The 25,040-nt window shown below is 41.7% G+C and overlaps 2 protein-coding genes across 2 annotated transcripts; one reads left to right on the top strand and one right to left on the bottom strand.

The window, feature by feature from the left end:
- Positions 1 to 1,644: 1,644 nt before the first annotated feature.
- Positions 1,645 to 14,101, bottom strand: LOC140992004 (oxysterol-binding protein-related protein 11-like). Its single transcript, XM_073462198.1, has 13 exons — positions 13,667 to 14,101; positions 13,287 to 13,355; positions 12,955 to 13,130; positions 12,654 to 12,733; positions 10,731 to 10,919; positions 9,722 to 9,920; positions 8,747 to 8,892; positions 8,416 to 8,556; positions 6,278 to 6,737; positions 5,844 to 6,030; positions 5,578 to 5,760; positions 5,346 to 5,499; positions 1,645 to 4,892 (listed from the first exon to the last, which is right to left on the bottom strand). Exons 1-13 carry the CDS (start codon positions 13,780 to 13,782, stop codon positions 4,836 to 4,838), a joined length of 2,157 nt encoding a protein of 718 aa, XP_073318299.1. The 5' UTR covers positions 13,783 to 14,101; the 3' UTR covers positions 1,645 to 4,835.
- Positions 14,102 to 15,300: 1,199 nt separating this feature from the next.
- On the top strand, positions 15,301 to 21,628 carry LOC140992380 (glycerol-3-phosphate dehydrogenase 1-like protein). The gene is made up of 8 exons (XM_073462693.1): positions 15,301 to 15,791; positions 17,035 to 17,212; positions 17,897 to 18,037; positions 18,831 to 18,969; positions 19,162 to 19,274; positions 19,358 to 19,591; positions 19,712 to 19,818; positions 21,066 to 21,628. Exons 1-8 carry the CDS (start codon positions 15,463 to 15,465, stop codon positions 21,160 to 21,162), a joined length of 1,338 nt encoding a protein of 445 aa, XP_073318794.1. The 5' UTR covers positions 15,301 to 15,462; the 3' UTR covers positions 21,163 to 21,628.
- Positions 21,629 to 25,040: the final 3,412 nt, after the last annotated feature.

Genomic DNA, 25,040 nt, shown 5'->3' with positions numbered 1-25,040 from the left:
AGCAGGTGATGTAGGCCTAACTGTCCTGGTAACACAATGTCACTAATATTGTTTTGTTTTGTTGTGTAAGACAAAGACTTTTTTTACACCTTCAGTCACAAAATGTGCATTAGGCTCATAGAAAAGGTTCCACCCGGTAGAACATTCTTATATTAAGGTTCCACCCAGTAGAACATTCTTATATTAAGGTTCCACCAGGTAGAACATTCTTATATTAAGGTTCCACCCGGTAGAACATTCTTATATTAAGGTTCCACCCGGTAGAACATTCTTATATTAAGGTTCCACCCAGTAGAACATTCTTATATTAAGGTTCCACCAGGTAGAACATCCTTATATAAAAGGTTCCACCCGGTAGAACATCCTTATATAAAAGGTTCCACCAGGTAGAACATTCTTATATAAAAGGTTCCACCAGGTAGAACATTCTTATATAAAAGGTTCCACCAGGTAGAACATTCTTATATTAAGGTTCCACCCAGTAGAACATTCTTATATAAAAGGTTCCACCCGGTAGAACCTTCTTTTATAAAAGGTTCCACCTGGTAGAACCTTCTTTTATAAAAGGTTCCACGTGGAATCTTCACAGCTTGTTCTAGGTAAAACCATTAATGTTGGGTTCTAAGTAGACACCTCTGAAATAGGGTTCGGCAATGGGGACAAGCTGAAGAACCCTATATGGCTCTAAGTAGAGCGTATGTCTATATTTGCTGTAGCCCTTTAACTACCTCACCTAAATGGAATGCAGCCATCATTAATGTTATAAATTCCACCTGTGAACGTCTCAAAATGTCGGTGCTTGTCAAAGAGATTCATCGTAATTATAACATTGCAAATTGTGTTGTCAGCCATTTTGTGTATATTTCATTGTTGATTTGTGTATATTTAAGGCCCATCTTTGGGGGCGTTACAAACTAGAATGGCACTGAGACGAGTGTATACCTCCACCAAGACTAATCCAATATCAAATAAAACATTTAAATCTGCTAGATCTGGATTTTTGCTTGCATCGAATTGTACAGTGAAGTTGACCTTCGACAACTACGATCATTTTATCCTAGACACCCCCAAGGAGGTTATGTTTTCACCCATGTTTGTTGGTTGGTTTGTCAGCAGGATTTCACAAAAACTACAGAACAAATTTCCACGAAACTCGGATGGAGGACGGGTCTCGGCCCAGAATAGACCACATTAACTTTTGGTGCAGGTCCGGATGAAGAGACGGATCCAGGACATTTTTTCTCACTCTCTTGAACATTGCGAGATCGGATGTTATTGGGCATTTACGGTCATTTAATTTCATTCATAAGCATGGATAATGCTGATGGTAACTTTTTGCAGAAAGATACAACTATCTTCTTCAGAATTACTTTAAAAGTTACATAGTGTTGCTTTAAATATAGGCTTGATTGAATTAAAGTGGACTGTCGGGCCTTGGCGGAGGTTCTGGTTAGCAAATTAATTCAAGAACTGTTGCCAAAAACGTGACGTTGACCTTTGACCACCAAAATCTTATCAGTTCATACTCGGTTCCAAGTCGAGGTTAGTGCACTTTCATTAAATATATTTAAAGACGTCAAAGAGTAGAAAACCAGTAAGAAAGATGGTTTCCTTGGTGGAAAACAAAACTTGTAACACACAGCATACAACTGATAGGTTATTTATTTGATTATTATCACCACACGTCCATTTTTTTTCTACAACATCAGGTTTCCTTCAATGTCAGTGCATTTCATAGGTCAGCAAGACAACCAGTAGAATCCAAAAACCAAGAAAATGTCCAAAACCTACAATGAAAGTGCTCAGCTCTCAACATCAAGCACAGATTCTTAAAAGAAAGCACACGCAAACCAACACAAACAACACATACGCCGTTGCATCTGTCAGGTAAGTGACTGACGAAAACGCTGTGCTCCTTAGCTGGAAGACACACACAGAAAGAGTTTGCATAAGGCACCGAGACGTGGAGGGAGTAGCTTATCGATGGCAGGGTGGATTTCCTCTTTCTTACATGGGGATGCTTTGAGAATGTGAGGCGAGGTGAGATTTAGTCGAGGGGGGGGAAAAGACATTATATCGTATGTACATCACAGTATAGTAGATGCAAAGGAAAAGGAAAAAGAAAACACTGATCGAACACTTAACGTCTATACAAAAGTGGCTCTGAAAATAAGAGCAATTCAAGCGCGAGATAGGGGATGAAGACGCATTCAAAGAAAATATTTATTTGCATTACAAAACAAGCAAATTTGGTTAAAAGCTCTTTACGACAGACATTTATAAATGTAAGTAATGCAGACACAGGAGTAGTATACTTGCTGCAATCAGTGTGAACAGAGACTTTGCTATCATGCATGTAGGTATTTTCACCATCCACTGCAAAACCACAGAACCAAAAAAAAAAAACGAGGAGAACAACGTGAACGGTGGGGGAGCATTTCTTCAGATGCGTTCACATGTGACTCAGTCGATCGTAGTCGTTCGATAATTTAAAAATTTGGTTATTCGTCAGCTAGTCTACGACATGCCATTCAAGCAGTGTGACTAAGTCAATACATCGATATCAATAAAGCGTCAAACAACAATTACATACATGAGAATTTAGAGATAAATAAAGTACATCTAAATGCACACAACTTACCTGATAAACCACATTAAGGCAATACGATCACTATTGAAACTATCATCTGAACACATGAGGTCATAATCAAGGTCGTCCTTACCTGGTTAAAGGGTCATTGCACCAATTTTACACATGGAAATAGATAAATCAGGGTTTTTTCATAAAAAGTATGTACAATGGTTTATGGCGAGAGACAAATAATCTTGAAATCAAATCAAAGCGATTCTGTTTCTGAATAACACACGGTTGTAAATTTAAAAAGGTGCAATGCGTACGATTTTTTGTAGGAAATAACTCAAATTATCAACAAAGTGAAGAAATAAGTTTTTGTTATGCGTTGTATCTACAGAAGTTAGCATGCTAACTAGCTAGCACTGGCCCATCTCACCAGGTGTAAAAAACAACACTCTCCTGGGAGCTCCCATTCCAGACTACTAGCTGCACGGCTAACTGAGCTAGCGAGCTAACGGCAACTACAGTTTGCAGCAGTTAGCGGTTACTGTAGCAGTTCTCACCAAAACTGATAACCGAAACCATGTAGAGCCGATCCTGCATGCTAGCTAGCGTTCTTGAAGAACTGACTAACTCTAATTCTGCATAACAAACATTACAACTGCTACTTTCTTGACTTAGAAAATTATGTTTTTAAATTTCAAAATTATTTGTCTTTCGCCATTAACCACGATACAAATTCTTTCGGAAATAAGGTCTCCATGAAAAACTTATCTCATACTAGGAATGTCTGCCATTTCAATTTTGACCATTTTCTTTTTAAAAAAACGTGGAGTACATTGTTGCTTGTGTCCCTTTAAACCAGCAAGTCAACATCAAGCTACAGCCAGGGGACAGTTAGCCTAGCTTAGCCTAGCTTAGCATAAAGACGGGAAACAAGAGGAAAGTGTATTAAGACTGAAAACAGGGGTAAAGTGCTGGACGAATTCATGGCCGAGAGGAGAAACCTCACTATAAAAAGGAGAAGAGCTGTTTTTATTTTCCTTTTATTTACTTTTTGACAGGCAGGCTAGCAGTTTCCCCCCGTTTCCAGTCTTTGTGCTAAGCTACGCTAAGCTTTTCGTCTTTCTTCTTTTTGCCCTACGATCTCAAACATGTTTTGTTTTCACTGCTGCTCAAACATTCACGTGTATAAAGTGAATGTTATGATGAAAGTATTGCCCCAAGATGATTGGCTACTCGTTGATATCAGAATATTGTGTGCATGTAAATTTACTTCTGGCTTCTTTGTTAGTATGGTCAACTGTTTGTGGAGGTTTTAAAAAGCCCTGAAAACTTATTTTCTCAATCAGTTTCTTACATCAACATGAAAAACCTCACAGGTTTAAGCAGGCATGACTTTTCGTGCACCAATCAGAATCTGCCGACACTTAATGGGTTGTATGGCTACAGTTCACACACCTACGGTCCCGATGAAGCAGATTACTTTGAGTTTTTGACCGCTAAACTCTCAAAAGCGAGTACCTAAAACGTTTTATAGCTCGATTGTTGCTTATTCAGTCATAAAATGTTAAATCTTATCGAGAATAACGTTGATTTGAAGCAAAGTTTTCAGGTGCTTTAACATATATAGAGATCATGTACAGCAACTTTACATTCCAGTACACTAAATCCAATTTACAACAGTTTCACAGCATTTACATTTATCAGGCAGTTTTCCAATTACTTTTCTGTTATGTTGGATATCTTATATTAGGAAGGAACTCCTCAAAAGTCACTTGTCGTTAGTGTGATACCACAGCTTAAAAAAGGAAGAGGAGGAAGAAGAAGAAGAAGAAGAAGAAGAAGAAGAACCAAATCCAGGTTGATCAGCAGAACCCAAACTGAGAGCATCATTCATCAGACTATCTTAAGGCTGTGTAAATAGAGTACCATTACCTGTACAAGAATATGTTTCATTGACATTGGATTATAAAAAAAAAAAAAGACTGATCAGCAGTACAAAAGCTTGTACTTGGAGGCTTCGTGAACGTCATGAGAGAGATTCGAGAACGCCTTCCAGTCGCGCCGTCTCTCTGTCCGTCTCCCGGCATTTGCATTCATCTGTACGTCAGTGCAGGTCGTGCTCTCGCTTCAAAACCGTCATCCACGTGTGTGTGTGCTCACACAGACACACGCTCACACACACGCTCACACACACACACACACACACACATTCCTGAATCTACAATATCAACATCCAAGAAACGAGCTGAAGAAACTAGGATTTGAACGCAGAGTTTTTCCAAAGTGGTTTGTGATAGACCCAGCCTTCACCCTGGAGGACAGAAAGAGACATCATCAGCCGTCACATCATTTGTTTAGGGTTGGAAATAATAAAATTTGCTTTTTTTATACAAATTATACCCAAAATCACCAGAAGATTTGCCTCAAATTAAAAGTAATTTGTCTCGTCTGACAGAAGACGTGTTATGGAAGCAAAATAGCCCCCAAATCTGCTGTCTCACCTGCAGTGGCTCCCCTTAAATGACCCAGATTCTTGGAAAAAATGTAAATAGCTCAGTGCAAGGTGAGAACACGGTGAAATGGAGAAGGTCCAGCCGGAGACTGAATTAATTCTCAAGGTGATTTAAAATGTATATAGCGTCAGCACGATGTTTGTCCTGAATGTGCCTCCTCATTCGTCTCTTCTGGTTAAGAATACACGACTATAAAGTCTAAATAAAAGATGTCTGCTGTGCCATCGAACATCAATGGTCGCCGCGCTCACCTCTCTGTCAAAGTATCTGGTCCTCCAAGCGGTTTCGGTCTCGGCGCGGTGCCTCTCCTCCGTCCTCTGCCTCTCCTCCAGGAGCCTCTTGTGCTCCGTGGCTTTTTCGATGTCCTTCTCCCGTAAGGACTCGGTCACGTGCTGCCACAGGCGTCTGAAACACAGAGAAATAACTAAGAAACGTGTCCCGATAAACAACCTAAACATAAAAAACCCCTGCTGCCACCCTGACCTGGATTCAGTCGGCCCCTGCTTCTCAATCGGCCGGACGCTCTTCCTCGTCACGGGCAGCTTGGTGACGTCGACCACCCTCGTCTCTCCGCTGGTGTAGCTGAACTCCAGAGCGCCGTTCCACTCGCCCTGCACGCGACACACCACCGCGTTGGTGCTGTTTTGCTTCACCTCCGCCGTTACCCTGCATTTAAAAAGACACCGTTTAATACAGTTTACACGGTATTTTAAGAAGCTGTGTTTACATTCTTAGCGGCCGGGACTCACTTGTGTAATTTGCCACCGTAGAACGGTTTAGTCTGGAAAGTGATGACTGCCGAGTAGCCCGACTTGGCGCAGTTGATGTTGACTTTGCCGCCCAGTTCGACCCACGGGACGGTGAGGATGGAGCGAGCGTACGCACAAGGCAGCGTGAAAGTGTACTCTTCATCATGCTCCTGCAGATATAGACAACCTGGACAGATAAACAGAGTAAGAGAGGGAGGGTTAGGGAAGGAAAGTGTTCTTAAATACTTCTTCACTCGACAGTTTTGTTGGATTTTCTGCCCTAATAAAAGGTTTCCCCCCCCAGACAGTAAACTTCCGGGTGTTTATTGTTTTTATGTTGCCTTGAACATCACATGACTTTATCTCTTTCCCCCTAGACGACTTGAAAATGTAAAAAATCTTGCAATTCTTGAGATTTACGATCTTCTGCTTACCTTCTCCGATCATCGACACTCCGATGGACATCCCCATGAACTTGCTCTTGGTCCACACGTGCGTGTTCACACACATCCGCCTCTCCTGGCATTCGGCGTAGAAGCCGGACACAGGTGGATGGTGGGACACCTGCTCCGCCGTGAAGCGCACTTGGTAGGGCTCCTGGGAGGCGGCCGGGTCGGGGCTTCCCTGCGACGGCTCCTTGGGCGCCTCCGGACTCCTGGGAACCTTCCAGGAGCAGTGGAAGGTCTCGCCGATGATGGGGTTGTAGGGCTTCTTGGCGATGGCGCCCTTGCGGCCCTCGTGGAAGGAAGTGAGGTAGTACTCCACGAAGCGGACCATGCGGTCCTCCGGGCTGCTGCCGTCGGTGATGGCCACAAAGAGGTCCGGGTGGGACATGAAGTCGGCGTACATCTCCAGCAGAGAGCGCTTCTCCAGGATGAAGGTGGGGAGGACCACCTGGAGGAAGAGGTTGTAGGTGGATAATCACATTATTAAAATACAGCAAAGTGATGCAGACGTGACGTCGAGGTCACAACGTCTACTAGATCTGCATCTGAGGTCAGCAAGTGGATCAGCCAGATAACTGCGATAAATCAGAAACCCAAGAGGAGGATATCCAAATACTAGAACAAACTGACACGGGAAGATAGAGTGTCTGTTCAGAGCTCGACTCTTGGTGTTTAAGTGTGTGTGTGTGTGTGTGTGTGTGTGTGTGTGTGTGTGTGTGTGTGTGTGTGTGGAGGAGAAGTAATTAGAAAGCAAGAAGTGCTTACATCAGCCTGTAAGACTGGAAGACTGTTGGAAAACAAACCTGGAAAGCGACTCCTGATCTCAGACTGGGTCATTTATTCAGGGTCTCTACAAACCTTATTCCATTAAAACTGTTTTGACACAAACGTTTAACATCAACCACACTTATCACATCAACTAATAAGTTAGAACAACTCAACAGCAATGTGTCTTTCCAGAGATCATGACCCGGTTACTCAAGATAATCCACAGACTTTGCTGTGAGCAGTTTCATGTAGGAACTATTTTCTTTTTGTATCACCGCACAGAAGAAATGTGCTTCAACTAATGACGAGAGGCTAACGTTACAGCTCAGCCAAGATGGACGCCGTTAATGTTTCCATCCTTTGCCGTCACGAGCGCGAGCCTCTTGTCCACGAGTAGAGACACGTGCTCAGGTCTGCAGATTATCTTGAGCGACCGGGTCATGATTTCTGGAAAGAGACACTGATGTTGAGTTTTTCATATGTATTTTTCTGGCACTTTGGGCGCCATCTCTACAGGCGATTTCTCCAAAACTCTGCAACTCACACCGAAACAATCTAGATGGATAAATAACACTACAGGTAAGAGAGAAAATGTCATTAATTTAACATCTTACTGTAGAAAGTATGTTTGATTTTACACCAGTTTTGGCGAGCGGACCTAAACATGATTCACTTGATCCAATACAGAGAGTTTGGTTTATTATACATGTATACAGATGTGTAATATCAGTGAAAGACTGATTAGACTGATTGTAAAACACCTTAAAAGTGTTTGAGTTAAATATAAAATAACTTGGAGGTACAAGGTCACTGTGATGTCCCACGATCAACAACAGTCACTTCTGGTCTTTGACGAACCAACAGTGACATTTCTCCCCCGGTTGAGATTTGGGTAAACTAGAGTCGTCATTTTCTGTAGTTGGTGGAACTAAAAGGTAAATTAAGTCTCCAACCTAACGTTTGTGAAAGTGTTTATATGAAAACATCTAACATGTATTCTGGATGAATTAGATGTTTACACTCTAAAATAACATCAGAATTGTATGTAAGCTTGTGTGTAAGATGTGTTTTCTACCAGGAAGTTACTGTAAACAAACATTATGATTGGTTGTCTAAAAGATTTAATATGTCACATGTTATATACAACAGCATAGAGTAGAATATATTATGTGAAATTACCAACATAATCCTTTTATAGTCTTCTGGAAGAAGGAAAGGGAAGGACAGAAAGGAGAGGAAGGAAAGAAGGTAGGAAGGAAGAAAGAAAAAAAGAAAGAAAGAAAGAAAGAAAGAAAGACTCATCGTGTGGAAAGATGGCTGTCGTTTTGCCTCCTGTGAGTACTTGGAACTCGACCTACCCGTGTGAGGTCCATGCCCAGCTTCAGCTGGGACAGCAGGTGTAGGATGACGCTGCGCTCCTCCTCCACAGCACCCAGGTCCTCCTCCTTGTCCGAGAAGCCGTCCTCCGCCTCATCGTCTGCACTGATGTCTTCCTGCTCCTGAGGGAGGAGGGATGTGATGTGGTCAACAACTCCACAGAGGTTGGAAGTAAGGGACTGTTTATATCGTGACCTCTTAACCAAACTTTTAAAATAACAAAACACATTGAAATCCAATGGTTTATATCTGGATTAGCAGATACATTGCAGGTTCCTGGAGGAGAGAGGGTGTCATTCCCCTTGGTCTTACCCCAGAGAAGCTGCAGGACTCGGGGCTGCTGAGCTCCAGCCGGCTCCCCTCCAGCGGGCCCTCCCCGGTCGTGAAGCTGCCCAGGGAGCTGCTGCCGTTCTTCAGGATGTCGGGCAGCTTGGGCTCCAACCACTCGATGGTGGGTCCTGCCATGAGACGGGGAGGTTTCAGAGGTGCTGTCGGTACAATCCCCCCCTCCCTCCCTAATTCCCCTGACTCTCACAGCTGCACACACACACACTCACACACTAACTCTAAACTTCCATCCGCCAAACAAACAACACGTCTCCACCGCCTGGCTGCTGGCTGGACAGATGGCTACTCCTCAGCCAGCTGCTCTAGACCAAAAGAGTGTAACCCAACTCCTCCGACCAGCCGAGTATCAGGATACGACAGGAAACATCCCTCGCCTCCGATTGGCTCGACCCTCCCGGTATGGCGCGGGCATTTTTTTTTTTATGTATGTTTAAAAGGTGGGCAGAGCTCATTCAAATTCACCTTGTGCGTCGTCGGACGACTTAATCTGATTGGCCGCTGCGATGAGTCTGGCCTAATGAAATATACATCGAGTAATGAGATCTGCTGTGAAAAAGTGGGACAGTCGCTTTTCCCCATTTCGAATCATCCTGACGTGAAAAGGTTGGGAGATATCAGCCAGTTGGACTCTTCCCTGTAAAACTGACTGACTGACTTTTTAGCACGAGGCTGATTTAAGGCTGCGACGTGTCCCCAAAGTGTTGCAGATGGATATTTTAACCATGTGAGATCTCATTACTGTCGAGACAGGAGGTAAGAATAGGTACGGTTGCTTATCAATAATGCAAAATAATTCCACTGTCCGTCCAACGCAAACTGTTACACCGGCTGCAGGCCTATGATAAGATAAGATAAGCAGACAAACAAGTACAAAAGCAAACCCAGAAAAAGCAAGAACATATTCAGACACACGATAAACACAAGCTGCCCTCCACTAACCTCCCAGCGAGCTTCTCTGCCTGGCCACCTGCTGCAGGTGCAGGATGTGCAGGCACTCGTTCAGGCAGTTCATGGTGGCCATGGAGGTGGCCTTGAGCATCAGCAGGTCCTGGTCGAGAGGGGAGAGGCCAGGGGCGGCGGGCAGGCCCTCGATGCTCTGGATCAGGTCTCGGTGCTGGCCCTGAGCCTGGGTCATCATCTGGACGGGGGAGCGAGAGGACGGATTGGTTAGTTAGGGCGAAAATAAATGTAGAGGTTGTTTTGGCTCCCTTTTATACGTATGCAGAGCACCTGTACTTTCAGACAACGTGAAAAACATGCCTGCCATCTAATAACCTGAAGCAAAAACAAAGCTTAAGATTAATCCAACAGCCCTCTTAAAGGTTGTCTCTGAGATATCTGTACATATACAGTAAAAAAAACACCTGATGATATCCAAATCTTGTGTATGTGCATATCCCACGTGAGTATCTAAGGAAAGGTATAAGGGTGTAAGGAAAAGACAACAGCGCCCTCTTGTGGACAATCTGCATCACAGAAATGAGCCAAAGTGAAGACGACAGTTCACAACGAAACTCATCTAAATCAACAAAAGCTGAACTATAAAAACTAAGATTTGAATATTTTAGATGTACAACTGTACGTCTTGTAGGAACATAACGCTGCGTGTTCTTCTAAGAAGCCTTTTAAGAGATCGACACTGTCCTCAGTTTAAACATTAATGAAACACAGTGTAGAGGGTTGAGTGTCAGCTTAATGTTTTTCCTGCTTGTCTAACTTTTTCTCCGCATGTTACGATGACTTAATTTAATATTTATTGCTCTTTCATGGAACTGTGTGTTTCCTTAAGTGTTTCCTTACAGTGAGTTCTTGTATTCCCTCTGTATGTTTGTGTACAGTAACTATGCTGACAGGGTCGGTTGCATAACAGAAGTATCTCTGTGTCCATCTTGTCCTGTGGCAACCAGACCGGTGAGACCAACGTCAGCCTAATTCTGGTTCGCCGTACCTCTCTGGCGTCCATCAGGTGGTCTGGCAGCAGCGACCTCTTGCTGGAGTAGAGCGACGAGCCCTTCTGGACCTGCGACCAGTTGAATAAGTTGTTGGGGTTTTGGCTGGGCCGGCGCACCGACATGGGGGAGCTGCCGCTGCCTTGAGACGCCATCGAGTAGCTCCGGGACTTGGGTGGGGGATTACTCTGTGGAGTGATGATAAAAGTCAGCTGCGGTCACTTACGATACGATGTTATCACAATACTGTGTGATAAACTGAGTGTATCAATAACATATATTGCGAATTATACGTTCTTTCAACTACAGCTATGTCCCCAAAGGAAAAATGTGTCTGTTTAATTGAGTGAGATAAAAGGTTTTCGGTCTGTTCGTCTCATTTCAATCATTTTCACTGTTGCAAAATGGGATCATCAAGCAGAGAGACCAACCAAAATCAACCAGTATCGCTGACTGTGACCTCTGCTGGAAAAAATAAAAATAACTCTGCACCATCTGGTCGACTGAAAAGCAACTGATTTGATTATTCTAGTGCCAAAAAGTTGAATTTGTCTCTGCAGCTGCTCTGACAGACACCAGATGTTGTGTATTTGTTGTTTGATTCTTTAAATCTTTATAGTTGGTGAGAATTATTTTAACGTGCCAAACCTGACCTGCAAACAGACACCAGGAAAAAGTCGAGCTGTCTTTTTAAAGAAGATTTTGAACTTGTCAGGACATAAAACAAATGTTAAAGGTCAGTTTCTGAGAGAAATATCTGAAGACACACGGGCCGTGAAGAAAGGAGGCTTAACAGGCTTTTATGGGCAGATAAGGTCCATTGTGCTCATCAAAAATGCTCATCATAATTTCCCAGAGCTGAAAGTAACATCTTTAAATGTTTCTTTTGACCAACCAACAGTCAAAAAAAACCCAAACTCTTCATTTACTGTCATAAATGACAAAGAAAAGCAGCAAATCCTCACATTTAAGAAGCTGGAACCTGCACACGTTTGACATTTTTGCTTGAAAAAAGACTGAAATGATCAAAGTAGTTAATTATAATAAGAATATTAATTGACAAATTGCAGATCCATTTCAGAGTTACAGTTAGACTGCATACGTGACACCAATCTTCTCATTTTCAAATAGAGTGCACACCTTTTAAATGAAAAAAAGGATCATTTCCTGATTTTTTCCAGCCTCAGCTGAAATAAGAGCCGTGGACAGTTCTGTGTTTTTAGTTCTCATGTATCTCAAACACCATTAAAGTAGAACGTGGGCAGCGTTGTACTCTGCAGATCAATATCCAGATCAATACTCATGATTGCGGTGCTGACACACGGGGTAAAACTTGATATGTTTTTACATAAACATTAATATTTCACAGATCTGGTGCAGGATCTGTTTCGATTTGCTCCTTTGGCACTGGGAGGAAGGAAAACAGGAAGCTGCAGACTGTCCGGCTCACATCCGTTCTGTGGCGAAGACACATTTTTATCTTGGACTTTAGCTCATCACACACACACACACACACACACACACACACACACACACACACACACACACACACACACAGCAGCAGATTTTTAAGAGGTTTTCCAAACTATTGAGTGAAGATCTTCAGGATTACAACTAATGATTTTTTTCTCGATTAATTGGTGAGATGTTTGGTCTTTAAAATGTATTAAAATAGTGAAAATGATATTTCTTGTTTTGTCCACAACCCAAAGATATCCGGTTTATTTTCACAGAGGAGGAAAGAAACCTGGAATGTTTCACATCTAAGAAGCTGAAATAAAAGATTTTGGGCTATTTTTACTCAAAGCGATCAACCGTTAAAGCTCAAAAAGATGTTTGCATGGTTTGAGCGCTCTGCGCAAACATCTACATGCTCCTCCATTGATATGAACCCATATGAACGCCAGCCGTCAACATCTTACCTTCCCCATGGCCTCTGTGTGGTGCTGCGTACAGATCTGCAGCCTGCTCACCCAGTGCTGCCTCTCTTTGGCATCGGTGGCTGCGAAAAAGAAAAACAAGTGAGCGAAACCCTTTTACGTTTACTCCAGGACGATCTTACTCAGCATCGATTCCCGCATGCTTCTGCATCCCCGGCAGCAGATAATGGAAAACATCCGGATCAATACTGCATGAACCTGATGGATGGTGGTGTCGGCCGGCCTGGAGCTGAGAAGCAACGAGAAGGTGCGGAGGAATCGGTGAGTGTGCTTGGCCACCTACCCCTGAGCTTGTACTGCTCCCCGCTGATGGCGTTGACGGTGAAGGTGTGCGAGTCCTCGTCGCTGGGGGAGATGACGGCCCCCGCCAGGGGGAGCATCCCGCGGGGCTTCTGGGGCCGCGACTGCTCATTGACAAAGTACTCCAGCAAGCCCGCCTCGTTGTTTAAGACGAAGAACCTGCAGAGAACAACAGCAGCCACCATGACAATGACCGTCCCCACTACAAACCACCACGGCATTACTTGAATTGGATTAGACTGGATTACAAGCGGCTGGTGGATTCTGGGACGTCAAATATTTTAAATTAGACACACATATGCAGGTAAAACTCACCTGTACTGCCACCCTGTCACAAGGTTGGTGTATTTCATTAGGTAGCCATCAATATTCTCCATGTGATCACTGGCACGACAGGTCATTGAGCAATAGGAGATAAAGAAACACTTGTTAATATGCTTGACTGACCACACACCCATAAACACACATATCAAGTGTGAGTATTGCTTAATCACAGAGTGGCTTATAAGGTGACATGATTTAATAGTTTAGGAATCAAATTTGCTCATAAGTTGGGTAATCAATAGAAAAACATGGCAGAATGGATATAAAACTGGTCTGCTGCTGGGGGCTCGCTGTCTATGTAAACAAACTACGCCTTAAATCAGTGAACCAGCGTAAATAAATGAGCGTTAGCATGATAATTAGCCACCCACCTGTACTGCCAGCTCTTGGCACTCGCTCTCCCCGAGCTGGGGGTCCTGTTCTGGGGGAACACATCCAGCTTCCCTTCGCTTTCCGTGATTCGTATCGCCGTGGTCTCCCCTTGCATAGTCACTAGCAACGAAGCCCTCCGTAGACGCTAACTCGGCTCGCTAGCGCTAAGCTAAGCTAACCTGTCAGAGCCAGCTAGCTAGCTGGCTAAGTCACAGATCTGATGAAGCGGACGAGCCTCCGTTATGACACAAGAAGAAGCAGCCGGGTCATCGCTTATCGAGACGCACCGCACACCCAAAGGACGCGGGGTTGTTAGCTGGTCAAGTTAAATAACGAGTGATAAAACATTGTCTGAGCTGCCGACACCGGGAGTAGCCTGCTAGCCTGGTAGCCTGTGTCTGCTGCTCGCTAGCTCGCCTGATATTTACTGCTCTGGCAGGAAATCAGTCATGTGACCAGCTCACGAGCGCTTCCGTAAATTAAAAATTAAAATTAAAATAAATTAACAATAGTCTGAAAATATCTACCCGAAACTTCGTCCATCTATTCTGACAGAAAAATAAAAAATATATAAATATATTACAAAGGGGAAAATGTTGAAACGTAGAAATAGAGCTAAACCGGAAGTTGAGTCCCATCGATTTTTAATAGAAATTAAAATAGAAAACCGGAAGTTAAATGTTTTTAATTTTTGCTTTATAATTTATCTATAATTTAAAACACAAGCAAAATAATAATAATAATAATAATAATAATAATAATAATAATAATAATAATAATAATAATAACAATAATAATAATAATGAACCAAAAAACTTTTACAAGTTTACAAGGTAAAGTTGTCTTTCCTTATTTATATTTATTTATTATTATACTATGTTTGAGTCCTTTGTGCTACATCTGTTTTAGAAAATGGATTGTTATTGATGATTCTTTGCCTTTTCCCAAATTTAGATAGGATCTTTAAACTGCCAATATCCATCTTTTCATGTATAATACTGTAAATGGGAGTGAATCACACTGATTTGAACTGAAAATGAGCACAGTTTTCACACAAAATAAATCAATTTATATATATTTTTTTTTTAAAAATCAAGTTGGATCTTGTTTCATTAAGCAAGCAAAAAAAAAAGTTTTTATTGCAGTAATTTAGCTAATAATCAGAAATACCACGTTGAAATATATGTTTGTTTGTACTTTCACGTACATTTTCGCATATTCTCGAGTCATGGTAAGTCGTCTGCTAATTTTTATTTGTATAATTATGGGTTTTATTTATTTATTTTGCCGATATCCATCTTTTCATGTGTAATAAATGGGAGTAAATCACAGCAATTGAATTGAAAATATAATACATTTTTAAAAAATCTAATTGAATATTGTCTCATGAAGCAAACAACAAGCAATTTTATTTATTTTTTTTTTTTTTAAAAAGATGTTTTTATTGCAATAGTTTAGCTAATAATAAGAAATACAATTTTTTAATTTACAATTAATTTTTTTTGTGAATTGGCAAGCCGTCTGCAAATGTTTATTTACATAATTATGCGTTTAATTAATTAATTAATTATTTAATTTGTTTGTTTCGGCGACGCGTTGGAGCGGAAGTGAGCCTTATTTTGAAAAGCAACCCAGTCCGGAAGCGTTCCTGGTCTCAAAGCAGGCGCGTGAATGAGTCTCCAGTCGATATTAAATAATAAATGCGGGGCTAAAACGTGAATATCCTCCACGTTATGTCTTCCTCTGTTATTTGCACACCTTGTATATCAGCCATGAGCTCCATGAAGCTGAGTTTATGGTGAATTACGGTCATTATGAGCGGCTGCGTGTGAAAATGTTGAGAACAAGAAGCGTGTCTAACGTGCTCAGACGTCTTGTTGTGTGTTATCATGATGTGTTGGCCGAGGCGAGAGGAGGTGTAGCCGGGGCGTGCGAGGGGAGGGCCGAGCCGAGGCTGGAGGCTCGCAGGGCGGATGAGGAAGTTCTCACAGGCGAGGGAGAAAAAGAACAACAGGGTCTGCTTCAGTTCGGACGAACCGGAGGAACCAGCACCAGCACCAACACCAACACCAACACCAACACAATGCCTCCAAAGAAAGTCTGCATCGTCGGGTCTGGAAACTGGTGAGCGTGTATTTCATATTCTCGATGCTTTCTGCAGGAAAATTCAAGAAAAAAACGTGTTTTTTTAGTCTACAATGGAAATCAACACGGGCTTTTAGTAGTTTAGCAGATTGAGACACATTGATGCAACACGTAGGTGTTATATTTGGAGTTTTATTAATCATAAGTGAAATTAAAATAAAAAAAAAAGCTGATGTTAATCCAGCCCGCCCTTCCTCCAGACACCACCCCATTGTATAAGCTGCCAACATGCTGCAACATGAGCAGCTGGCATATTAAGATGCATTAAACGGTGTGTAATCATGACCTTTGGTGTTATCTCCAAAATATTATATAATCCTGACAGTGTCTCCATAGAGAGGTTATAGACTGCTTTCTGATTTAGACCTGCAACAGCTAATCGACTTAAAATTAATCGCCAGCTGTTGTGATAATCGATTAATCAGAATAAAAGTCAAACTTCTCTGTTTCAGCCTCTTAAATGCGATAATTTTTGAATGTGCTTTGGTTGAGGACCAAACGCATCGAGCAACTAATCGATTAATCGAGAAGAATAACTAATATGTTAATTGACGGGTGAAATTTTAACTTAATTTCTTCACACATCATGTGAATTATTCTAAACGGGAAGAAAAAAACGTTTTTCTTTATTTAAATCACACGCAACAAGAAATTGCGATAATCTTTTGGTAGATTTTTGGGCGCATATGCGACCAAAAAGTCGATTATTAACCAGTTTGTGTAATTTTGCAAGTAGAAAGATCAAAATTCTCGGATTCCAGCTTCTTCTTTTTGTGAATATATATATTTATATATATATATATTATAATATATATATATACACGACTGTACCGCAGCCATTCTTACCATCTGTAGCAGCGTTATTTTAGATCACACTACTTTGCTCAGCACGACCCGCCCTGCTCTGCCTCTGATTGGCTACATCCTGCCCCCGTTAAGTAATGCGCGTGTGCGACTCTCGCCAAAGATTGAACAGAGGATGTCTCACTCCACAGCTAAAATGAGCGTACTCAGTAAGTCGTTGCAGCCCTAGGTCACTCTACGTCAACAACAACTACTGCTTATAACCTGATACCGTATCGTGAATTACAAGGATGTGTTTTAAGGTCGACCCAAAACCTAGGACCTGTCTTCCCATGGTGTTGTCTGATTCATTAAAGTCTGTTTTGGGTTATGGATCGAGACACTGATTATCTGCTCATGTCCTCTTTACTTCCTCCAGGGGATCTTCCATTGCCAAAATAATCGGCCACAATGTCAAAGCGTCAAACCGGTTCGACCCATACGTGAACATGTGGGTTTACGAGGAGATGATCGAGGGAAAGAAGCTGACGGAGATCATTAATACGGAGCACGAAAATGTCAAATATCTGCCGGGGCACAAGCTGCCCAGGAATGTGGTGAGTGTTTCAGCTCAGGGGAAAGTTTCAATAATCTTGTGTCAAAAGGTGACGCAATTTACTGCTATCTTTGAATGTACTTTGATTGCACAGTGAGACATTACACTGATAAGATAGCATAACTCTGACCCACATGTGTTGCGTGTTATCAGGTTTATCTTGCATCGCTTTGTAAGTGGGCGATGCAAGAGTCTGCTCACCTCAACTACATAACGATGCAATGGCAGGAAGTACTTACTACTTACTCTTTTGTTAAATTTAGCTTTTTTTGAATGGAGTCTGGCATTATAATATTTTTTGTGCATTTATTTTAATTTAATTATTGATGTTTATTACCTGTATCTGCTCTGTATTTGCTGTATTAGACCTTAATAACAATGATAATTATAATAATTATAAATTTAAAAAAATATCGTGGACCCAAGGCGGTGTTTATGGTGTTAAGGGGTTTATTTTGATGCATAATACATTTATGTAGAGCAAACAGACCTGATTACAAAGTACCCATGGGATATTATTAAAGACACAGTCCAAAATCCAAAATATGGATATGGATGGATAAATAGCTCTACAGAAGGAGGATAACTATGTATTTTTGATTTTGGGGTGACCTGTCCCTTTAAATCAAGTTCTCTATGATCTGACTCTGTTTAAAATCTAATGTTTGTTTTTGATGTTCTCCAGGTCGCCGTTCCAGAAATCACAGAGGCCGTCAAAGGAGCAAAGATCCTCGTCTTTGTCATCCCGCACCAGTTCATCGCCAAACTGTGCGATCAGATAAAACCTCACATCACGGAGGGAACCATCGGGATATCGCTCATCAAAGTGAGATCCTGTCATTCTTCCTCATGTCATGCGAAAAAGGGGAAACAAGGACACGTTCAAGTCAACTGACCTTGCTTCACATTGTTCTGTGGCCACAATACCATGGGACATTGTAGTTGAGCAACACAGAGATAGTCATTGCAATGAATCATGAAGTATCCACTGTTTAATCAAGGCCACCACCTTGTCCAGGCCAGAGGTTATGGCACTAAGTGTAGTACAGAAACTAAGACACTGTTCAGATCCAGCGTGTCAGCAGCAGATGTTTGAAACCACACTGTCAGTTTCACCTGATGCAACAGTTGAACTAGGAACTGCAATATCACTAGACTCCCTTGACAAAACGCACAATTTTGAGAGTTTTTAAGTTTGGAGAAAGGTTGAGAAAACCTTTTGTGAAAGCAAATTTGAATTCTTTTGTGTCTTCTTGTAAATTCGGCACTAAATTTATGAAGAAAATAAGATTGTATTGATGGTAAACACGTCAAACAGTAACCAAAATAGGCTATTTCTTTGTCCCCAGACTCCCTTAAAGAATTGTGCAATTTTATGAGTTGTTGAGTTAAAAGGAACTTTGTAAACATTGTTAAATGCTGTCTGTGACAAATTCTGAATTATTTTGGCCTGCTTGTAAATTCGGCAAATGTTACACATTTCTTCACAGTTCTTTCAAAAAACATTGTGTCTGTTTGTACCAGTGGTGTACTGTTTCTAGGTCAGGATGTTAATACCGGAACGGGCTCTAAGGAATTATCCAAAATTGTCTCTTATTATTGTTGTTATTGTCCTCTAGGGTATCGATGAGGGACCAGATGGGCTGAAGCTCATCTCAGACATCATCCGAGAGAAACTGGAGATTGAGGTCAGCGTCCTGATGGGGGCCAACATCGCCAACGAGGTGGCGGATGAGAAGTTCTGTGAAACTACCATTGGTTAGATTTCCGTTTTTTATTATTGTCATCAAGTTTTTTTTAGCTTTCAGCTGCACAGATTTTTACTGACATTGCTGCCATGCAGAGGGTGACCTAATATTGAAAGAGGATGTGGTGTGGTTGTCAGATAATGACAAAAACACAACAGTCAGTGATGTTCTGTTTCTTTTAAATGAACTGTATTCAATACAGGTGCGAAAAATGAGGCGAACGGCGTTATCTTCAAAGAGCTGCTTCAAACGCCAAACTTCCGCATCACCGTCGTACAGGAGAGTGATACAGTGGAGCTGTGTGGAGCTCTAAAGGTAAAAAAAGACACATATTAATGAGAAATAACTACTTAATATTCACAATAAGTATTAATCGAAAGCAACATGTTGTGTGTCAGAACATCGTGGCAGTAGGTGCCGGATTCTGCGATGGCCTCGGTTTCGGCGACAACACCAAGGCGGCGGTGATCAGGCTGGGTCTGATGGAGATGGTCGCCTTCGCCAAGCTGTTCTGCAAAGGCGAGGTGAGCTCCACCACCTTCCTGGAGAGCTGCGGCGTGGCCGACCTCATCACCACCTGCTACGGAGGACGGAACCGGAAGGTCGCCGAGGCCTTCGCCAAAACGTCCAAGGTGAGGATCGTTGGCCTCAGGGTCAACTCTACCCGCCTCAACTTTTTAGATATTGTCGCCAACTTGACTACAGAAACAGAAACATCCATTTTTTGCCTTTGTACTCATGTTTCTCTGCAGTCTATCGCTGAGCTGGAGGAAGAAATGCTCAACGGCCAGAAGCTTCAGGGTCCACAGACCTCAGCCGAGGTCTACAAGCTCCTTCAAAAGAGGGACATGGTCAACAAGTGAGTGCTCTAATTCCTAAAATAACTGTTTGTCACTGTCAGCTCCTCTCTTCGGCGATCAAATTCTGTTATATAAACACCACTCTTGTTAATGAAAGTGACTCATCAGCTAAAATGCATGCGAGTGTTCTGCCTTATGTAACTGTTATGAAGTTGCTCAGTGTGATAGCTGCAGGATGACATGCTGGCATCCCGGCACATTTCTATCCGCTGTCAAGTCTCAATCACAGACTAAATGAATGAAGAAACTCACGTTACATATTTAGATTTACAGTATAACACAGTATACGCTCACTTTATTAGCTTAGCTCTGCCATAAAGTCGACATTGACCAGTACATCTATGACCTCAACACGAAAAAACATACATGACAACTTAATTAACTCCTTTTATGACCGTGTCAACAAAAAACTGAACATTGAAGGCGCCATAAAAGTTGACAGTTGTATTGGATTGCCCTAAATTATATAAGTGTGCCTAATAAAGTGGCTAGGATCAGTATAATAAACAACAATAAAACGTTTAATGTGTATAATCTGTCTCTAATGTAACAACATCAGGCTTCTACCAACAAATGCACATTTGTAACCTCAGTCATGTAAAGTCTGTATCAGCACCTAATAGATTTCTTTCTTTCTTTTTCCTCAAGATAAAGCTGCACACAGAGTTGCCTTTTATTGTGACCACACCTTTGAACTAACCGTGCTGTTCAATCAGCGTCCTGATAGGCCACACCCGTCAGGTGGTTCGTTACCTCGGCCGAGGATTTCAACACATTCTTGCTCAAAATCCGAGAGAAACAATTCTTCTCCCAAAAAATGGGAGGAAAAACAACAGTGTTGCATTTGTATTTTTGTTGAGTGTAAATTAAATTAGTTACACAGCCGAGATCGTCTCACACAGGTGCTTCCACTCTTCTCTCCAGGCTGAATGGGGGATGACTGTACTTAATTGACACCCTTCTAATAACCTCGGTTTACCATCTGTGTTTTATATTGCTTTATATAATTAAGGCTGACCTACAGCCAAACAAGCAAAAGATAAGCAGGCAATAAAGTTTATTAAAATCTGAAATATGTCAGGGTGACGTTATGCGTTTCCCAGCTTTGCACACCATCACCTTGAGCAGAGCGAGAAGTGAAAACACCTGTGTGAAAACCTCTCTTCGTTCTTCATCTGCAACCAGTTCACCATGTCCTCCGACACGTCGTACAAAATAATATCTGAATATCTGTTTTCTTCTCCAGGTTTCCATTGTTTTCTGCAGTCTACCAGATCTGCTTCAAGGGCAAAGAGGTGAAAGAGTTCATCACCTGTCTGCAGAACCACCCGGAGCACATGTGAAGGTCCACCACCACCACCACTACTGCTGCTGCTGCTGCAGTAGCATTGTACAACCACTAGAGGGTGAAAGAGATTCATCAGACGGAAACGCACAAACGGCAACAGAGAGCACTTTGACTTGTGATTATTTTTACTGGTGACATTTCATCATGGATATATATTTTTTTCGTAGCTTCAAAAGCAATTTTTTAATCTCTGTAATATTCATTTGGCTCTTGTGCAGCTTAAAATATCAATTAAATTATACTTAAATAAGCTTTGACATTTCTTTCAACTGTGGCAAGTGTTAAAATATAAATCTCCTACTAAGGCACACGTCTTTACTATCACAAAATGTCCTGGTTTTTATGGGTATTTGATTTACTTTTCACTACAATTTGTTTACAAAAACTAAAACTAATGATCGTCTTTTTTTATCTTCATGTGGAGTCGATTTATCAATAAAACTGATACATGAGAAACTGTCTTTTCATTCAAAATTGTGTCTTTTTGTCCATCTCGCTCAGTTATCTGACGTTAGAAGTTATTCCTCAGTGGCTGACGTTCGCTCGTGAGCTGTTTGTCAGATCCCACAGTGATTCCCACGAGGGCCGCAGTAACTCGGTATGAGAAAATGGATTAAAGAACAAACAGCGTCCTTGTACCTCTGTCTCAACCATGTTACAGGTCAGACTGGTAGATAGTCTGTCTACCATTGCTGTTTCCATGTAGTACGTCCACTTCTGTGTCTATTTTTGTGTCTGGATCTTCTGGGTTCGCCGTTACCTTTAACTTAAATTATATGTAGATATGGAAACATAGAGACAAAACAACTCATATCAGACCTCAATATGTTGAGATTTTCAAACTGAATTATTAGATGTTAACCTAATTTAGGTCGCTCTTGACTATCAAGAGAATATTAAAGCTCAACTCAGAAACAGGCCTCATTGATTCATGCTGTTTGATGCTCAGACACTGAAACTACAGACAAAACAAGACTAATGCCGGCAGCTCTCTGAGGCTGCAGTTGGAAACAATGGTGGTTTATGCCCACTTTTTAAAATTGGCATGTGTCTGTAGATGGTGGATTGTGGTCAAACGCCACTGTCTCCATCTTGTCGTGAAGAGGGAAACAAGTCGCCAGACAACGTCTTAGACGCTTGTATTTTTAAACGACTGTATTTAAACTGACAATAGACAACTTTTTAGCTTCTACGTCTCATTCTGAAGTAAGCCATGTAGGCAGTAGCCATGCTGCTAACGCTGTCTTTTCCATGTTAGCCATGCTGCTAACGCTATCTTTTCCATGTTAGCCATGCTGCTAACGCTGTCTTTCGACAGCAGCGCCAACAGTAATACCACAGGGAATCGCTGGGAGGGAGAAAGTTGAAATGTTTTTTTCAGCCTTAAATTTTGTAAACCAGACAACAAACATGCTAACTTGATGATGTTTAGCAAGTGTATATATATATTTTAGCTTGTTAGCCTACCTCCGCCTGGTAGCATAGGCCCTCTGGAAACATTTATAATTTTGACTTTTGAGTATCTCACTGGATAAAAAGACAGAGGATCACCAAAGTCATCATATTACATCCGGAGTGGAATCCATCCAATATTTGTTGTTGGCATTTTACTTAAAACCACAAATTTCAACCTCATGGTGGTGCTAGCGGTAAAGTCAGGAGACCACCGAAGTCAGTAGGATTCATCCTCTGGGGAACATAAATGGTTCCACCAAATTTCATGGTGATGTTGTTGAGATATTTCAGTCTGGAACAAATATGGTGGGCTGACAGACGTTGTTGCTAACAGTCGTAACTAGCGTGGCAGAATTCTTTGAATCTTGAGAAATAAACAGAAGCGTTTTTCTTTCATATTTACATATTTTGTAACCTGATAGAGAGGCGCCGCTATAAACTTTTTGGGAAAGGCTCTTTCCCTAAAATATTTGGCAGGTTATTGGGCAAATCATCTTTCTATCGCCATCTTGGGCTAACTTCAACTAATCAGATCAACAGTAGGAGAGCGCTACCACCAGTGGAGCCAGTTGCTGATGCTATAGCAGCTATGCTAACCTCTTTAGGAGCCGCCATTGGTGTTTTCAAATGAACAGTCGCTTCTCAGCATGACCTTTAGCATCTTTATCAGTTTTGAGTAAAATTGGTGTCCTAATCCAGATAAATACTCCTTTCTTGGGGTTTACCGTGAACCACAACCAGTTATATCTAAGATGTGACACCTTTATCCTCTCTTCAAGTCTTTATCCACTTATCCATTGGTGGCTAACTTTCCAAGCTATCTTCCAATGACAGGCCTCCGTGTCCGCGGCTGCCCAGATCCCAGGACATCAAAGAGCTGGAAAAGCCCAGGGAGGGTGATGGAAGAGGCACCGGTTATGGGGGGCAACAAGGGGCCACGAGAAGCTTCCACAGGTTCCCATGGGAGAGTTGGGCCTCGCAGGTCGACGTCCTCCTCTCATCCTCTACAGTTACTGTCATCGGTGGGTTTTTGAGCGAGTGCTGAGACCCTTGTGGTGGTCTGACACAAGGCCCAGATCCTCGGTTTCAAAGAGAAGGCCCACCTTCAGATGAGACCCGAGTTTGAAAGAGGAGCTTAATCACCACGGTAACTTGTCTGCTGGTACCCCCCGACCCAACGCACACATACATCCACTGTCCTCCCGTGAGAGGCCCTTTGGACAGTGGAGGATAATAGCATAACAGCATGGCACAGGTCCATCCATGCTTCATAAAGGGATAGTTTAACATTTTTTAGAAATACTTGTTTTGATTCTAAGCGTGAAATTAGAAGATCAATATCAATCTAGTCTGGCTCAATCCAAATTGAAAATGAAAATCACCTTTCGACGCCTCAAAAGACGACTGAGATGAACACTTTGTATCTCTTTTGTTTATCGTGTATGGAAAGAGAAAAGTCAAAACAACAATTTGTGGTTTAAGGGAGAGTTGTGTTTTGAAGTTAAATTGCAAAGTGACTCCTTTTCTACAGAAGAAACAGTCGGAGAGAAGCTGTTGACAGTAAACTCCTCCAGACTAACTGGAGTGCCGTCTCTGGAAAGAGGAAATTTTTTTTAATGTAATTTTTCAATTTTGCGAACACCACAAACAAAATTCCACTCAGCACCATAATGATGTGGCGGCAGATATCTTAAAGCAGCTCTAATCCATAATTTTATATCAACAGTGAATGAGATGATTATGTGTAAGTGAAAGGGACCACTTGTCTCGACAAAATCACAGAGAAACTCGTCTTTTACAATCACCTTTATGGAGGTTTTTTTAGCGTCTTTTAGCTAATTGTTTTAGGTTTTTTTGTAGCGCTTTACTTTAGCAGCAGTGTCTCTTCATCTGTATTCAGATAAACCAACTACAGCAACCAAATGACAAAATTAGCAACTAGCTAGTGAACATAGCGGAGCAGTTAGCAGCTAAAAAGCCAGATATGTGTCGGTGGAGACCAAAACGGAGCTAAAAGGACAGCGAATATCAAACTTACGTTCACTAAATGGACAGAAACGTAACTCATCATGAATGCTGATGTTGCTGGACTGGGAGCTCGGGGGACCAGGGAAATGTGAGTGTTTACAATGCTAGCACAGGAGCTTTGGACCTAGCTGGTTAGCATGCTAACTTCAGTATATATCTCTGGAACAAAATACAAAGACATCAGACTGCTAGAGTGCTATTTATTCACATTCTGTTGATAGTTTTAGTTAATTTTTGAATGTTTTCAACCAAAATTCTTCAGTTTTTTCATCTCCGTCATTCAAAGGGGCCTTAAAAACACCGAAAACTGTCTGTAAATGCAGTCTACTAATGAGAATGTCTCTTAACTGTATGAATTTAATCTTTATTGTGTTATTTCTGGATGATATC

This window comes from Pagrus major, chromosome 24 (genome assembly GCF_040436345.1).
Source record: "Pagrus major chromosome 24, Pma_NU_1.0".
Lineage (NCBI taxonomy): Eukaryota > Metazoa > Chordata > Actinopteri > Spariformes > Sparidae > Pagrus > Pagrus major.
This window is presented reverse-complemented; position numbering and strand designations above follow the sequence as displayed.